The sequence below is a fragment of the Dermacentor silvarum genome, chromosome 7 (genome assembly GCF_013339745.2).
Source record: "Dermacentor silvarum isolate Dsil-2018 chromosome 7, BIME_Dsil_1.4, whole genome shotgun sequence".
Lineage (NCBI taxonomy): Eukaryota > Metazoa > Arthropoda > Arachnida > Ixodida > Ixodidae > Dermacentor > Dermacentor silvarum.
In genome coordinates, this window is record NC_051160.1 from 16,984,139 (window position 1) to 16,999,339 (window position 15,201).

The window sequence follows — 15,201 nt, forward strand, 5'->3', positions numbered from 1 at the left end:
TCCACATACGCACCATGCCTCGCCGCAGGAAGTTCTCGCTGATCTCGTTCAGCCGCTGGTGCCGTGCTCGCAGCCCGGGAGTCTGCGCAAGGCGCACATTCCTCAACTGACACATACGGACGCCAAGTGCAACAAAAAGCCTTCGCAGATGTATACAAATCCAAATAAGGGGTTTTAAAGCAAGATTGTTGGCACGTATTACGTGACTTTTGGGAACTGCGCGAAGAACAGGACTAAACTAGAGAAACATTACAAATACATATTTCTCTAGCCTAGTCCCGTTCTTCACAGAGTTTTCAAGAAGTCGCGTAAATCTGAATAACTGACACATCAAGGGAAGTGAAGCTGTGTAAGGCAGTTCTCACACCCTTCGGAAGTCCTAGGAGTCTGGTTTGCCACTGCCTGAGATCTACCCCAAGACTTTGCAAGCGCCTTTCCTATATCCAGTGCAGTCCCCTCACTATATCCATGTCATTTCACGTGCCTCACTACATCTGAGCTTGATAAAATGCCTCCTACAACGGACCCATGTTTCTGTATTCTGTACTTTCTCTACAGATGCAGAATGTACTTCGTGCTTGTCTTGTCATACAGCTGCTTCAGTGCTGTGTTACTGGCTATTCTCATTAATGATTCACCCCTGGGGCCAGCGTTTGGCTGCACATTCTCAGCGACGCCCTGGTCACTCAGCCACATCGGGACTCCAATCAAGGCTTCGGTGATGGCTTTTCTTGATTTACTTTCATACCAACCACATCCCTGCCCGAAAAGTGTTGTGCAACTCCCTGTAACAGCTAAGTTGTAAAGCAACAGCCATGCCCAAATGTATGCCTTGCTAGCAGTGTCACGATTTGACAGCTCATGGGTCACTGTGCATCACACTTGCGCGTAATCGTGCCTCTGTATCATTGTTAGTTCTACAGACACAGTTTAACTGACCTCGAGGATCTTCTGCGCCTGGCGTACGTGGCCACACTCGAGGAAGTAGGCTGTCAAGTCAAACAGGGTGTTGGCCTCACCATGCACCTCTGTGCTGATGTCCACCACTAGGAGAAGCAGAATCAAGAAACAGCAAAGATTAAAAGAAATACCTCATTACTGGCATTTGAATAGCACTTCTTATTGGTTTGAACAACAAGGTTCCACTATCACTGATGGCGATTGCATTCTGTTGTGGATACACTCAACTTAGAATCATACAATATTGTTCAAGTTGGCAACAATACACTTTTACTAACACCCCCCTCTGAAGCTTTGAATGTAGTCAAACTAAATTAAAAGGTAAAAGCTGAGCTAATAGATGCTGACTGGCACTGCTTTTCGAAACATAGACATGACGCGCGCTCACACAAGACAGGTAATGCGCTGACCTTTCTGCAGTTCCTCTGATCGTTCTTTGTTGATGAGCTGTCGCGACAGTTCCCCTTTGAGGGGTGTGAGCCGGTAGCGACGGGCACACTCCTCGAATGTTTTCAGGGCCCCTGGTATGTCGTCCTTTACCAGATGTGCTCGCACCAGCGGGGCCAGCAGGGTGGATGACGGGCTCACCCAGCAGCGTTCCAGCAGCAGCTGCAGGGCACGCTCCACAGGACCCCCTTGCTCTGCCAGGGCGGTCAGCAGGCGGGCGGCCACCCGGTCAACCCCGGGCTGCTGTGTCTGGCGGCCATCGTCATTAGTGTGTCCTAGATAATAGACACCACAGTCACAACCAGAATCTGTCAGACCAAGTGCCTGGAGCACTTTTTTTTTTTTTTTATTTACAGCACATCTAGTCCTTCAAAGCATTGATGTGCATGTGCTTAACCCTGTAATGCCCAACATACTGTTCACACTATTCTCTGCTTGATACCTCAAAATTCTGATTTAAGCACAGTAAACTTAACGCATAGCCTAAGTAGCGTTTCTGATAAGCTGTAGTGGAGTCTCAGTTGTCGATAGTCCAGCAAACTAATAACTGATTAACCACTGTGCTAATTAAGTTACAACTGAAATAACATTTCATTGTTCTTTTTGTGCAAATGTACCCTCCATGGCCAGAAATAAAGGCAAGTAAGTTGTTTTAATTTTTCTTTATGTGGTACTGTGTTTGGCATTACAGAGTTAGAGGGCCCCCTGAGCAATCTCTGATAATTCCAGAAACCATCGCGTGCTCCTCTCCGGACTTTCCTGGTCCCTTCTTCACAAGCTGTGATGCCAACAGTGTTGCGCATGTGACATCAAGGGGGTAAAAATTGCCAACATACGAGGGATATCAGTGTGATCCGTCTGCTAACAAGCTTTTCCGATGCAGTCCTACACTCACTCTTCCTTGTCGCCACGTTTGCCTGTCGTGCACAATAAATTGAATTCACCTTGCGCAACAGCGTTTCGCACCACGCGTGCGGCAGCGACGGTGGGTAGCCGAAAAAGTTCCGTCCTGACAAGCGGAAGTTGACGGTGTTTTCAAACAAGTACGTGTGCCTGAGCTAAGCCGTTGCCTAGCAACCGCCGCAGCTGGCTGGCAGCATTTCTTTCTCTATGATCTATCTGACCACTCCGCGGCGTCTTATCGGCGTCTGACCATGCCGCAAGCGGCGCTTGACATGCGTCATTCGCCCGGCGAACTGCTTCAGTGGAGAGAGTCCGCAATGCCAAGCGCACGAAGCTAGCGTCGGAGACTGAGGAAGAGCTAGCTGTTCGGCTCGCAAAACGCTTGGACTACCTAAGTGTATACCTAAGTATAATAATTACAGCTAGATCAAAGGCTAACGAAGTGAAACCAAGACTTAGCTGAGCTAAGCCGCAGCAATTTTTTTTTCACTGTCCGCATGTGTGACACAAAAATAGTGCCTCACATATGTAACAAAGATATAGGTATGCATCATGTAATTCCATGTAACATTATATCTGCCATTTTTACATAGCAAAATATGCAGTATTTATTATACGAAAGGCGTAGCAGATCTGAACCCATTTACCAATGAACGATCAGAGTGACATGTTTCTGCTGCCAGCGGCCATGGTGTACGGCTCGTGTTCGCAACCAAAACACAGTGTGTTGCATATTGAGAGCACAATGGTGCACACACAATGCGCAATCTGACGTAACCTTACGTCTGCACAAGCTGGAGTTGCAATATGTCAAGCAGTTATTTGGTAGAAAGTGTCGCAGATCAAAAGTAACTGCACTGGGAAACGCGTAGAACGAGACTTTTGTGACTGCGCTACTCGTGCAGTTTCTGCAGTGTTTGCCTGCTAAGTAATAAAACTGAGTACAGAGAAGCACGTGGCAATAGGTAGAGAGCCCCCGTGCAGAGGGTAGCGAAGGCGAGAGAGAAAGCGCTTGCACGCCTTCGTGCTCGGCGGTGTAGGGGTCCTTTAAACCAAAGTTGTGTTTCGCTAATTGCAACCACCTGTGTCCTCCTCCAGCAAGCGCAGGGCCTCATCGGTGTGTCCTCGGCTCGCCTCGAGGGCAGCCAGGCCGAGCAACTTGTGGTTGTCCAAGCGGAACGAGGGGTCCACGTCCCGCACCTGCTTCAGGTGGTCCCGTGCCCGCTCCAGGTCGCCCATGGACACAAACAGATCGAGCAGCTGGGCGTGCATGGCGCCCGTGAAGGTGCAGCCCTCCTGACGCAGCTGCTCGGCCACCGACAGGGCCCGCTCCACGTGCTGCGCGGGAGGGAGCAGGATCAGCACGTAGCACTCTCGTGCAAGCAATGAAAGGAGGATACTGCCAAATGGTTCGATGCATAATTGACAACCAGATATATGAATTAATAATGAAATTAAATAAACTCTGGGGCTTTGTCCGCAATAACCCCAATCTGATTATAAGGCATGCCATAGTGGGGAACAACGGATTAATTTTGACCACCTGGGGTAGACCCGACGGAGGATACACAATTGTTTTTTGCATTTCAATGAATTCCCCCATTGGAATTCAGCTGCCAAGGCCAGAATCGAACCCATGAGCTCGAGCTCCTCAGCGCAGAACAAGATATTTCATCGCCTGATCACCTGTAAAGGCAGCACTGTGAGGCAGCATCGCTACTGCGGAAGGCAAGACCACAACCTAACTAGTACTTGTTTAACAGGTAATCTGACAACTATACGCACAAGACAACAATTTGGCCATGCTCAACTCTATCTCAAGGCCTCATATTTTTATTCAGTAACGTTGGGACATTGTCACTGTTGGTTATTTCGACCACTGACACTGCACCCAATCTTGAAATCCTTAAATTATAGATGTTTGAAGTGGTCCCCACTTCAGTCTTTGACTATGGGACTCCCCCCAGTATGTACCACGTGCATGTATAGAGTATTGTATGCATACTAAAACGATTCTGATTCTGAAGGCACTAGTGCAAATGTTTTTTCTTCATTTCACAGACAAATTGGTTGCTAACAGTAGCCCTTTCACCCAAAGCCAAGTTGGCAAACGCACTGACCCTGAAGCGGCAGTGGAGCAGCAGAAGCCGGCGAAGCGCCCCTCGAGTGTTCATGCCTTTGCTCTGCAAAAGGAGAAGAGACAGAGTTACACCTGCAACACGAGCATGTCACCACCAGAACACACCTGTAGCTCCAGTAGGTGGGCCTCCAGCTCCTCAATGCCCATGTCGTTCTGGAAGGAAGCACATAAGTGCAACTGAGTACATCTAGAAAGTGGCTGGCCTGACACAGCCTAAACCAATTATAAGAAGCATCAGCAAACTGCATGTTTGCAAGTTATTCAGTTGGTCTTGTTAACTCGGAGACATTTAGCTACGCAACTGAACACCACAAGACAGAAATAGGTGCCGCTGTCACACCAGAACGAAACAGTTAAGTGCTTGTTGCTATCCCTCAGAAAACAACTGTGGGGACACTCAGCATTTTCTCTTCGCGACTACCGTGGAACAGTGGGTGCAATAATGAGCAGTTGCAGCAAACTGTATGTGTAATCTTCTTGCAAGGCAGCAAGAGCTACGGGGTGTGCTAAGGCATAGCAGAGTCCGCACCAAACTGTGCAGTCACCGACCAATTTTTCAGACCCCTGTTCGATTATTCGGACTTCCGAAATACTTCAGAACCAATGTAATAAAGATGATCTAAATTTTGGGCACAGCACAGTGTAATGCTCAATTTCTTAGACTGATCTGTACATGCAATGTTGCAAACGCGGCAGCTGCACGCAAAGTTCATGCCACTGAGGGTGTCACCGGTGACTTCACTTGTGTTGCCACGGGGAATTTCTAAGTTTTCTGAATGCTATACTGCCACTGCGAAGAGAGTTTCGTTGCCTCTGCACCAATCCAGAACTTCGGTCACCAACTTCCGGCAAAGTGGTGTTAATTAGGCCTAGCTGGGGGGGGGTAGTGGGCAGCAAGTCGTCATGAAGATATCACCTGTGATATGCTCATATCCATAGACTACATTGAAGATCTGGCATCTGTAGTTTCATGGTTATATTGCAGTTAAAGATTTCTCATAACCAAGTGCTACATTAAACATGAGTGCAACGATAACCATTGCAAAATAAAAAGAAAAAGCAGTTTAATAAGGAACTGTGTCATAAACAGCTTTGAGGGATGTTTACATTATAATGTTGATGACTAACACCACTTTTGGCTAATTCATCTCGCAGTATCACACATGATTTGAAGTATCCATCATCAAAGCTTGCATGCAACTGGTCTCACTTCACAAACAAGCACTCTGCAAGCATTGGCAAAAAATGTTTAGGCTGAAGAAAGCTCAATTCTGTATTGCTCACCTGTCCATCGCAAGCAGATGGACAGCGATGGACAGGTGCACGACAAGTGCGGCCCGACACTTTGAAACACTTGAACTGTATGAGAGTGAGTGAAGGTGCACAGTGTACCTGAGAAGGTAGCCTAGAGTCACCAAAGTCATCCAGCTTCTCCGCCGATATCTGGTCCAGCATCTGGGGTTTACACAGAGGCACAGTCAGCAGAGACAAGCAGCAGCTCATGTTGTATCCACTTGATTTCACGATAAAAAACTGCATTATTACTCAGCTGCGTATTCTAGCCAAGCAACTGTAAGTCACCTTATGGGGAAACTACAGCCGTAAGACAGATATCAGATGAGGCTGGCTGAGATAAAAATTGGGATTATTTGCAGGCATGGGTTTGGTTCAGCTGAAGAACGAGAGGGATAATTAAAAATTTCTGGGAGAGCTTTTCGTCCTGCATTGGCCATACTGATGATGATGATATTCTACATAGGAGAGTCAATTGGTCAAGCGTAATAGGGAGTTTTAGAAACGGGGGACCCAATGTTAGGGGACGCTACTCGCCAGGTGTACCCAAAAATGCCAAGAGAGTACAAAAGAATGCAAAAGGTGTACACAAACTTGATATCACTGGCTAGGACAATATTTTGCACGATGAAAACAGCACTACATCATCATCATCAGCAGCCTACATTTATGTCTACTGCAGGATGAAGGCCTCTCCCTGTAATCTCCAATTACCCCTGCCTTGCGCTATCCGATTCCAATTTGCGCCTGCATATTTCCTAACTTAATCATCCCAACTAGTTTTCTGCCGTCCTCGCCTGCACTTCCCTTCTCTTGGTATCCATTCTGTAACTCTAATGGTCCACCGGTTATCAATCCTACGCATTACATGGCCTGCCTGGCTCCATTTCTGCCTCTTAATGTCAACTAGAATATCAGCTGTCCCCGTTTGCTCTCTGATCCACACCGCTCTCTTCCTGTCTCTTAACGTTAGGCCAAACAGTTTTCGTTCCATTGCTCTTTGTGCGATCCTTAGCTTGTTCTCGAGCTTCATTGTTAACCTCCAAGTTTCTGCCCCATATGTTAGCAACGGTAGAATGCAATGATTGTACACTTTTCTTTTCAACGACAATGATAAGCTCCCAGTCAGGATTTGGCAATGCCTGCCGTATGCACTCCAACCCAGTTTTATTCTTCTGTAAATTTCCTCCTCATGATCAGGGTCCCAGTGAGCAATTGACCTAGATAAACGTACCCCTTTGCAGACTCTAGAGGCTGACTGGCGATCCTGAATTCTTGTTCGCTTGCCAGGCTATTGAACATTATTCTTGTCTTCTGCATACTAATCTTCAACCCCACTCTTACACTTTCTCGGTTAAGGTCCTCAATAATTTGTTGTAATTCGTCCCCATTGTTGCTCAATAGGACAATGTCATCTGCAAACCGAAGGTTGCTGAGATATTCGCCGTTGATCCTCACTCCTAAGCCTTCTGTCTTGAACTTCTGCACTTGTAATACGTACAGTAAAACCAGTAAACAGCATTACCATGGTAGCAGCTGAACTGTCAGGTAATTGAAAAAAGTCATCACAGCCAAGTCTATGACAAGGGCAGTTAAGAACTGTCACGATCTATATAAACTACAACCGGATACTTGCATCAAGGATGGAACCGTTGAGAGACTTTCCGTGACGTGTCCTCAGCGTGTCTGCAGTGGACCGGGAGATGTGCACTTTCTGGGAATGAAAATCAAACACAGCACGGAGGCTTTAGGCTGCCGCAGCTCCTGACACTGACACGAAGAACCAGCAAGCAGTGTGCGACAAATCTTCAAATAACTTGGCATCACTTAAAGCAGCTTAGTACAATTAAGGATAGCTGAAACTTCCAGTGACACTTGATACAGGATACACAGCCCAGACGCGACTCCGCTCGTCTTAAGCACATTACTAATACAAGCTCTGTAGTTTGTTCAATTTCAGGGCAGTACCACCTGCTCCAAAGTCAACAAAGCCCTCTGTCCAATCATGTCTTTGAAGTTAACACAGACTTATGCTACCTGCTTCAAGTGGCCTCCCAAAAAGGTTCACACAAACAAATGCATGCATGCACACATGCAGCCAGACAGACAGAAAAAGAAACAACTCACATTTGCCACCAGCTCAGGGATCAGGTTGTTCAGGTGCTGAGCTGGCTGGTCCACCAGACACTCTGTCAAGAACCGTCCTGCCCAATCTGCGCATACAAGGCTACTTGTAAGCACATGAGCACTGCTACAAACTCATTAAATTTCGCTGCCACAGTTGTTCATCAATCAGAGACTTCGGGCATATTCGCAGCTACTAATTTTTGCGATGTGCTGTATGTGATGGGTGTTTTTGCAAACAATCTTGTTACTAGTACAGCACAAGCTAAAGGAGCCATGTAAAGCGAATCTGCCACATTTCAGGGGGTACAGGCAACACAACTAGCTGGCAAAATAAATTTCTTAGTTTTCAGTGTAGAGTCCGTATTTCTGCCTTGAAAATTTAGAGTGCCCTTAAATTTTGCTACATTTTCCAATCGTGAAATTTGCATAGAGTGCATGAAAATAAAGGGTTACGCAGTATATTGGCCCCTTCAGACTGCAGTCAGCAGTCGATGCATTGAGATCGATTAAAAGTCAGACCAGGACAAAACTTTCTAGGGACACAGTGGGTTATGTTATGACATGCAGGCGAAAATGTAACAAAAATGTGGGTAAGTTGCTGTTGTCATAGGAAGTAATCTGTCTCGCTGATTGCAAGTAACACCAACCAGCAACATCCGAAACGAATTCTGTGAAAGAACTAAAGGTAGGATTGGATATAATATGGGGCAGCTATATTAAGAAACCACATCCAATACATGCACTGCTGCGTGCATGATCCTATTAGCTATCAGGCACCATGATGTTACTACATGACAAAGGCAACCATGCACATCAGCAATGGCAAATGTCCCCTTGCGGAAACTTATCTCACTCGAAGCTCCTTGTGCTGTAGTTTAATAAATGAACACTAAATTCCCTTTTTCCTTTTCTCATGTCACACGTTTTTTGAAACATTTCGTGTTCCTTTATTAAACCGCTTCCTTTCGTGCTTGGTGAAACACCATCTAGTGAATGTACGGAGTGATTTACAGTGAATGCTATGATGACCTGGCTTAATAAAATTTGCTCAAGTAGTGTTTGTATGGGACGTGGTTTGTATATATACGAATAACACTGTCAGCACAACACAAAAGAAGTTAACAAAGCCCCGCAGGCACACCACAACACCTTGCAAAGGGGCGAAATTAAAATGTGCGAACATGGCTATAACATAGGAAATAGTTAGGGGTGTGTGAATAACGAACGGTAATTTCGAATCGAATATTGAATTCGAATCTAGAAAGAAAATGACAAATATTGAATCGAATATCAGAAAATTTAACATAAAGCTTCACGCTTACAAATCTTGTGTGAAAAGACACTGTGCTATCTATCAGTAACTAAGGTACCTAAGAATCAAAATGTATAGTGTGGTCTACTATTAAAGGGAACACCAAATTAGTATGCCACCACTGGTAACAACTCAGTTCGTACACGAAGATCCGGAAAATATTTTTTATCGGTTTTTATCAAAATGTGCATGCGTAACCTCGCTGACAATTTGGTGACTATCTGATAGCATGTGTCTGGGAATTAAGGGGAGAGGCGGGTCAAAAAACAGCGATTTTCATTAAAGAAATAGGTTTTGTGTTTTTAGTTGTTTCGCGCGCGTCGTCCGTCGCCGTGAGGTTCCGTATAGATAAAATCTTCGCCGCGCGCCGTATGCCCCAGCGGAAGCGTGCGGGGACGCGCGCTATCATGGAGAGCGAACGCACTCAATCTCCCACACGCAAGCAAGGAAGCGGAAAGCCAGCGCCGGAGGGAGCAGGGGGGGGCACTTCTCTGCCAACAACCGCGCTCGTCGCTCGTCCGCACAGTCTCTTATCTCTCCCACGCGCAAGCAAGGAAGCGGGAAGGCAGCGCCGGAGGGAGCGGGGGGTGCACTTCTACTCTGCCAACAACCACGCTCGTCGCTCAACCGCACCGTCTCTTATCACCACACGGCTCTGACCTTTATGCACTGTGCATTCGCCGCTCAGTTTCTGTTGAAGCGACAGACCGCACGTACCTTCGCCCGCTGCAGCGTATGGGCTTGCTGCCAGCGTTTTGACAGTCGTTGTCTGCAGTCATTCAGTGTGATCTATTCATGAAATTTGTTTGTTCGCGCTCACCATGCCCTGTCATTCGTTAGTATAGTTGGGCACACTTTCCAAATGTGGCCCTACACAGCAATTCACACTATCGGCATGTCATAGCGCTACATGGTGTTCCTAAGCACCGTGCCCACGGACTCGCTCTCATCACACCACCAATTCACACGCGACTTCCTCGTGGTCATGATTCTCTCTTCATGTCGGTCTACTTACGACCGCAGCACACCCTTACTAATCAGCATCATTTACTACAATTAATTGCTACAAAGGCTCACCGACATCGTATGACAATTGCTGTGTTCTAGGATCATTGCTCCCCTTAGGGCGAAACTGTGACATTTTTTTTTACAGCGCCCGCACCATGGAAAGTTAGTTTACAGAATTCTTATTTTTTTCTATGTTATACTTTACTGAATACAGATTTGAAATTTTGGGATGGTCAAGACCGTGGTACGGTTCACGTTAGTCTGTTGTGAAGCTTGATGTGTGTTGTCCAGTAAGCAGACATAAAATTTGGTAGCTGTTCGTGGTAGTTGTGGGCCGAGTGGCCCCCATGGACCCAAACTTAACTTTCTTCCCGCGTGCGACTGATTTCACAGACAATCTCCAAAGTAGTCTATGGGTATATGAACATGTCAAGGGCGAGCTGCCTGCGACATACTGCCACTAGCCAATCCCGCCTGATGATGGTGATGATTTATTGGCATCCCCTTTGAAAACGGGCAGTGACAAATAGTCACCTAGCCTGCTTGAGTTAATCAGGTATGCTATACAGACATGCTTTAACTTCTAGCATTTTTGTATGCATGTCCTTCATATTTTTTTTTCTCTTCCTTCAAAAATTCTCTACCTACTTTGTACTGCTACGTCACTAGGCTTAACTAGCGCCACTTCATTGGGAGTTGGCGACTAAAGTTACGGTTCGGTGCCGAGCTGACGAAATGCAGCAGCCGTACGGCACTGAGAAAGTAAACGAATCACCACGGCAATGAAAGTGAAGGCACGAGATAGCACAGACAATACAGTAACTTGAAAGCCTGAATGGTGGCAACACTGTTCGCGGCCTTCACGTTTGCCACATAGCACATGTGGATCAGTCTGAAAAATTTAGCGACACACCAAACGGCATACGAAATTCGAGTTGCCATTATACAGTGGCTTTACAGAGTAGGTGGCTGTGCCCCAGGGAAGCCCAAATAATTAAGCAGGTAAGATAAATAGGGCACCAGTAAAAGCGATTGGCAACTGTATCATGCGAGATTGTAGGCTAGCTACTGCACGGAGCAGAACAAAATAGCTTGCATGTTCACGGAAGCACTGTTCACAGATCAGGAGTGTTTTCTTACTGCGTTCAACAAGTGTTTTAGTGCCGCTTTAAGACGAGGCTCACCTGTGCGGCTTGTCCCTGTAGAAGTAGCCTCAGGGCCTTGCAGTGCCATGGACAGCAGCTGTGAGCAATTTGAAAAATGTCAGCACCATATCACATCTCAAAGAATGCATGGGAGACTGAACAATGCTTGAGAACAGGTAAACCCTTGCTGGCACGCAGAGTAAATCTTTTGTATAATGAAGTTGAACCAGGAGCTGAAATTACTTCGTTAAAAACATGACTTTGTTAAAATTACTGCCTGCCCTCATGGCCAATACTGCCGCCAAAAGGGGAGTTACTACCGGGTAAGCTGGAGCTGATGCAACAGACCACTGGGCACATCCAAAGGACTGCAAAGACGCGAAAAAAAGAGTGGCGCGTATACGTAAATTTATTCTTCTTGATTGTGGTATGCGATGCACCAGCTGACCATGGCTGTGATGAACTGCTGCAGATACACAGCTGAATAAATAAGCCCATGGCTTGTATGCTTTTCGTAACCGTTCCATTCGGCTCACTGGCATTTTGCGACTGTGTCAGCAGACTGCTACAAACCTGATTTCGTACAATGCTCATCGCTGGGCATGAGTGCACGCTGCTAAAAAAAAAAAAAAAAAAATTGCAAGAATATACTTTTCTTTACATCAGCATCCAGTGACAAGTGCTCTATCACAGTGATGGAAGTGACATTTTACTTTCTGGAGCAAATTTCGGAGCAGAAAAAACGCTAGTTTGGAGCAGCCATAAGTGTTTTCGAAGCAGGAAAAATGCTAGTTTGGAGCAGCTATTGGTGTTTTCGGAGCAGATGGCAAAATATGCCATATGATTCCTGGAGTTAAAGCATCACTAAAGCGTCAAATAAATATTGATATTTATTATAAAACATACATTAATCAACACAAATTGCAAGAAACAAACCCCTTCAGTCACAGTGTGCACATTTCAGGACGCGACTTATTTTTCTTACATTTCTGGGCAGTTGTGGCAAGGAATAGACCACAAAAATTAAGCTTTGGGTAAATTGAACGTTCTGCTTACCTCAAATAGCTTCATTTTACTTCTGAAGAAAATATATCGCTACCGAATATCGTTTTTGAGAAGGCACTACAACGTTTGACGGGAAGTGTGACGTGGGACATTTCTGTAGCAATTGCGAAAGAATTTGTTTAACTTTCTAGTTATTCTTGCAACCAACTACCTAACTACTACCTTACTAACTTGTGCAAGTAATTCTCACTACTGATACAATTCTTTTTATGAAGAAACGTACCATTATGAGTGCACGATAATTAGATACTTAATCATATTGTAATTATGGTGACTCATCATAAAATGCAAAAACAGTCATTCTACTACCTTGATTTGCTCTTAAAGGAGTCTGCAGCACCTTGGCATAAAATTACGTAAATTTCATACATTTATCGACAGTCGATCATAATTCGTGACTGAAGGGAATTGTTATGGATTGCTATCGATCGCGTAGTAAAATGAGCTATATATATTTAAAATACCAGTATGTGTGGCAGAAACGAGACCAAAGCGATAAGGCAGAGCACCACATTATAAGAGTAATCACAACCACACATAACCGTTGGCAGAGGAGCAGTTGATAATTGGTATGAGATCGAAGTAATCTCAGTCACTTTCCCATTTCGCCAAAATAATCTGCATGTCAAGTTTAAAAATACAGCTAAATGAGCTACACATTTAAAATGCCAGTTCTTGCGGCAGAAATGAGATCAAAGCCGATAAATCTGAGCACCACAATGTAAAAGTAATTGGTCACATATCACAATTGCCACAGCAGCAGTTGGTAATCCAGTATGAGATCGAATTTCCCAGCGCCGTTTCGGAGCAGGTTTGGAGCAGTTGCTAAGAAAAATGACAGTTTGGAGCAGCGTGTAGCAGCATTTCTCTTTTGGAGCAGTTTGGAGCAGCACTCCCATCCCTGCTATCAGCACGCTCACGAAACACTTATGAGCAGAGTGACAGCAGAGTTTGTTGTGGCCACTGTTAGGTGTCCGGCACAGCATGAGCCAAGCAGAAGCCACCGCGCTCAGGTGTTTCCGTTTCATTCCAGAATCAGGTCTGATAGTGCATGACACTAAACCAAAGCTTAGCGAGCTCCCTTTTGAGGGGGTCCCCAAATGATCTACAGTTTAAAGGCTTGGCTATCACTGCCTTCCACCTTCATGGCAGAGTATTTCAGCAAATGACTAACCGCCACACTTAAATCCTGTGTGCCGGGAGAGACAAGTGGTGGACAAACCCTATTGCAGGAATTGACACGAGAGAAATAGTTTAAACACGGTCTTACCTTGACAGCAGGCACAGCCTGGCGAGTTTCCCTATAGCAGGCAGCCAGAGACGGTACCAGCAACGATGGCACCAGGTTCACTGGAAACTGCTCCGCTGCAGCCGCGCCAAAGAAAGGAACTTATGGCATACCCGACAGGTCGTTTCAAATGCTGCCAGAATTCTCCGATATACTCAGTTACTTGCGCTCATTTTTTGACTGTGGTGTCAGTCATTCGTAGCTCCAGTGATTGCCATGCCTAAGTATAATATTTTGGAAGATACCAACCAAGTAAGCATTCCTCACACATAAGTTTTGCCTCGTGCGTGTCTTTCACCAATTTGTAGAAAAATGCAGGTGCTTCTAAACTGCACTGCAAAATGCTGCTGAGAAAGCCACAAAGGTCAGGCCTCGAAATGATTCTCACTGCAACAGAGTGCCTAGTCTTCCTTCCGAAGTATATATTGACTGTTTTTCTACAAGTGTTACACTACAATCAAAACACGAACTAAAAACGACAGGAGACAACACAATTACTCGACAGAGTGACACAAATGCTCCACCCCTGTAGTTTTCACCTCCACAGCTAAGAAAAGTTGTCGCCACGTATAGCTCGCCGCCTTAGTCTGATAGCATTTCAGCTAATAGACTTGCTGCTGAGTGCAGCTTCATGAACTCTGCCACACTTTTTTTTTCTTTTAAATTTGGGACGATTTGCCACAAGGCATATGGGGGTTAAAATAAAATTAAAGCTTGTCACTCTGCATCGCACATGAACTGCAGCAATGTCTATGCGAAGGTACTGTCCATCATCCAATGGGCATAGTTTTCAGGTACATCTGGCTTCACTCCAGCCTTTCTACACTTGTGCATTCCCACTTGCTAACAATTAGCCCACATGCACCGAGGTGGCACAAGAAGCACAGCTTCCCACTGGGACTCCTTACACGTACAGAGCTCAGATTTGTTAACATGAATGTATGAGCATGTGCCTAAAGCACAACTGAAGGTACAGAGCGCGCCATCGTCCCGTCATCACCAAAGGCCGGTGAACGTATCCGGTGTGGCCACACTGCGGAGAGAATGCTTGCCCTACTGTGATAGTTTTGCTTGTTTTTTTTTCTGTTTTTTTTTTTTTACATGGAAGGTGACAAAATGAAATTAAATGAATACAAACAAGTCTATCACAGTAAGGCAAGCATCCTTGCCCCCTATGGGCAAACCGCATGTACGAACCTGTCTTGGGTGGGCTGACGGCATGCACTGTACTTTCAGTTGTGCTTCGGCCATGCACTAGTGCATTCTTGTTAACATATCTGACCTTTGTACATCCATTCATACGTCAAGTGGTCTTCATTACAGGAACTTGTAGGTATATTTGCTAGGCTCGTGCAAATCTAACTTTTGGTTCAAAGCGAAGTCGAAACGAATAGTCATTGGTGTCGAATAATTTTTAAGTAAATAATTTGAATAGTTGTGTTATTTGCACAAAGCCTTTACCAATAAAAAAAAAATCTAGAAAAGATGGTTCTTGCAATGCAGGAAAGTTTCA

The 15,201-nt window shown here is 45.4% G+C and overlaps 1 protein-coding gene across 1 annotated transcript in view; it reads right to left on the bottom strand.

Annotated features, from left to right (window-relative positions):
• The window catches only part of LOC119457624 (leucine-rich PPR motif-containing protein, mitochondrial), a 66,542-nt gene that overhangs the window by 28,861 nt on the left and 22,480 nt on the right, over nt 1-15,201 (bottom strand). Inside the window, exons 13-23 of the mRNA XM_037719247.2 lie at nt 13,671-13,765; nt 11,375-11,432; nt 7,871-7,956; nt 7,380-7,457; nt 5,843-5,905; nt 4,556-4,603; nt 4,431-4,493; nt 3,393-3,648; nt 1,371-1,682; nt 940-1,046; nt 14-82 (exon numbers count right to left, since the gene is read on the bottom strand). Coding sequence (XP_037575175.1) covers nt 14-82; nt 940-1,046; nt 1,371-1,682; nt 3,393-3,648; nt 4,431-4,493; nt 4,556-4,603; nt 5,843-5,905; nt 7,380-7,457; nt 7,871-7,956; nt 11,375-11,432; nt 13,671-13,765 — 1,235 coding nt within the window. The remainder of the gene's footprint in view (nt 1-13; nt 83-939; nt 1,047-1,370; nt 1,683-3,392; nt 3,649-4,430; nt 4,494-4,555; nt 4,604-5,842; nt 5,906-7,379; nt 7,458-7,870; nt 7,957-11,374; nt 11,433-13,670; nt 13,766-15,201) is intronic.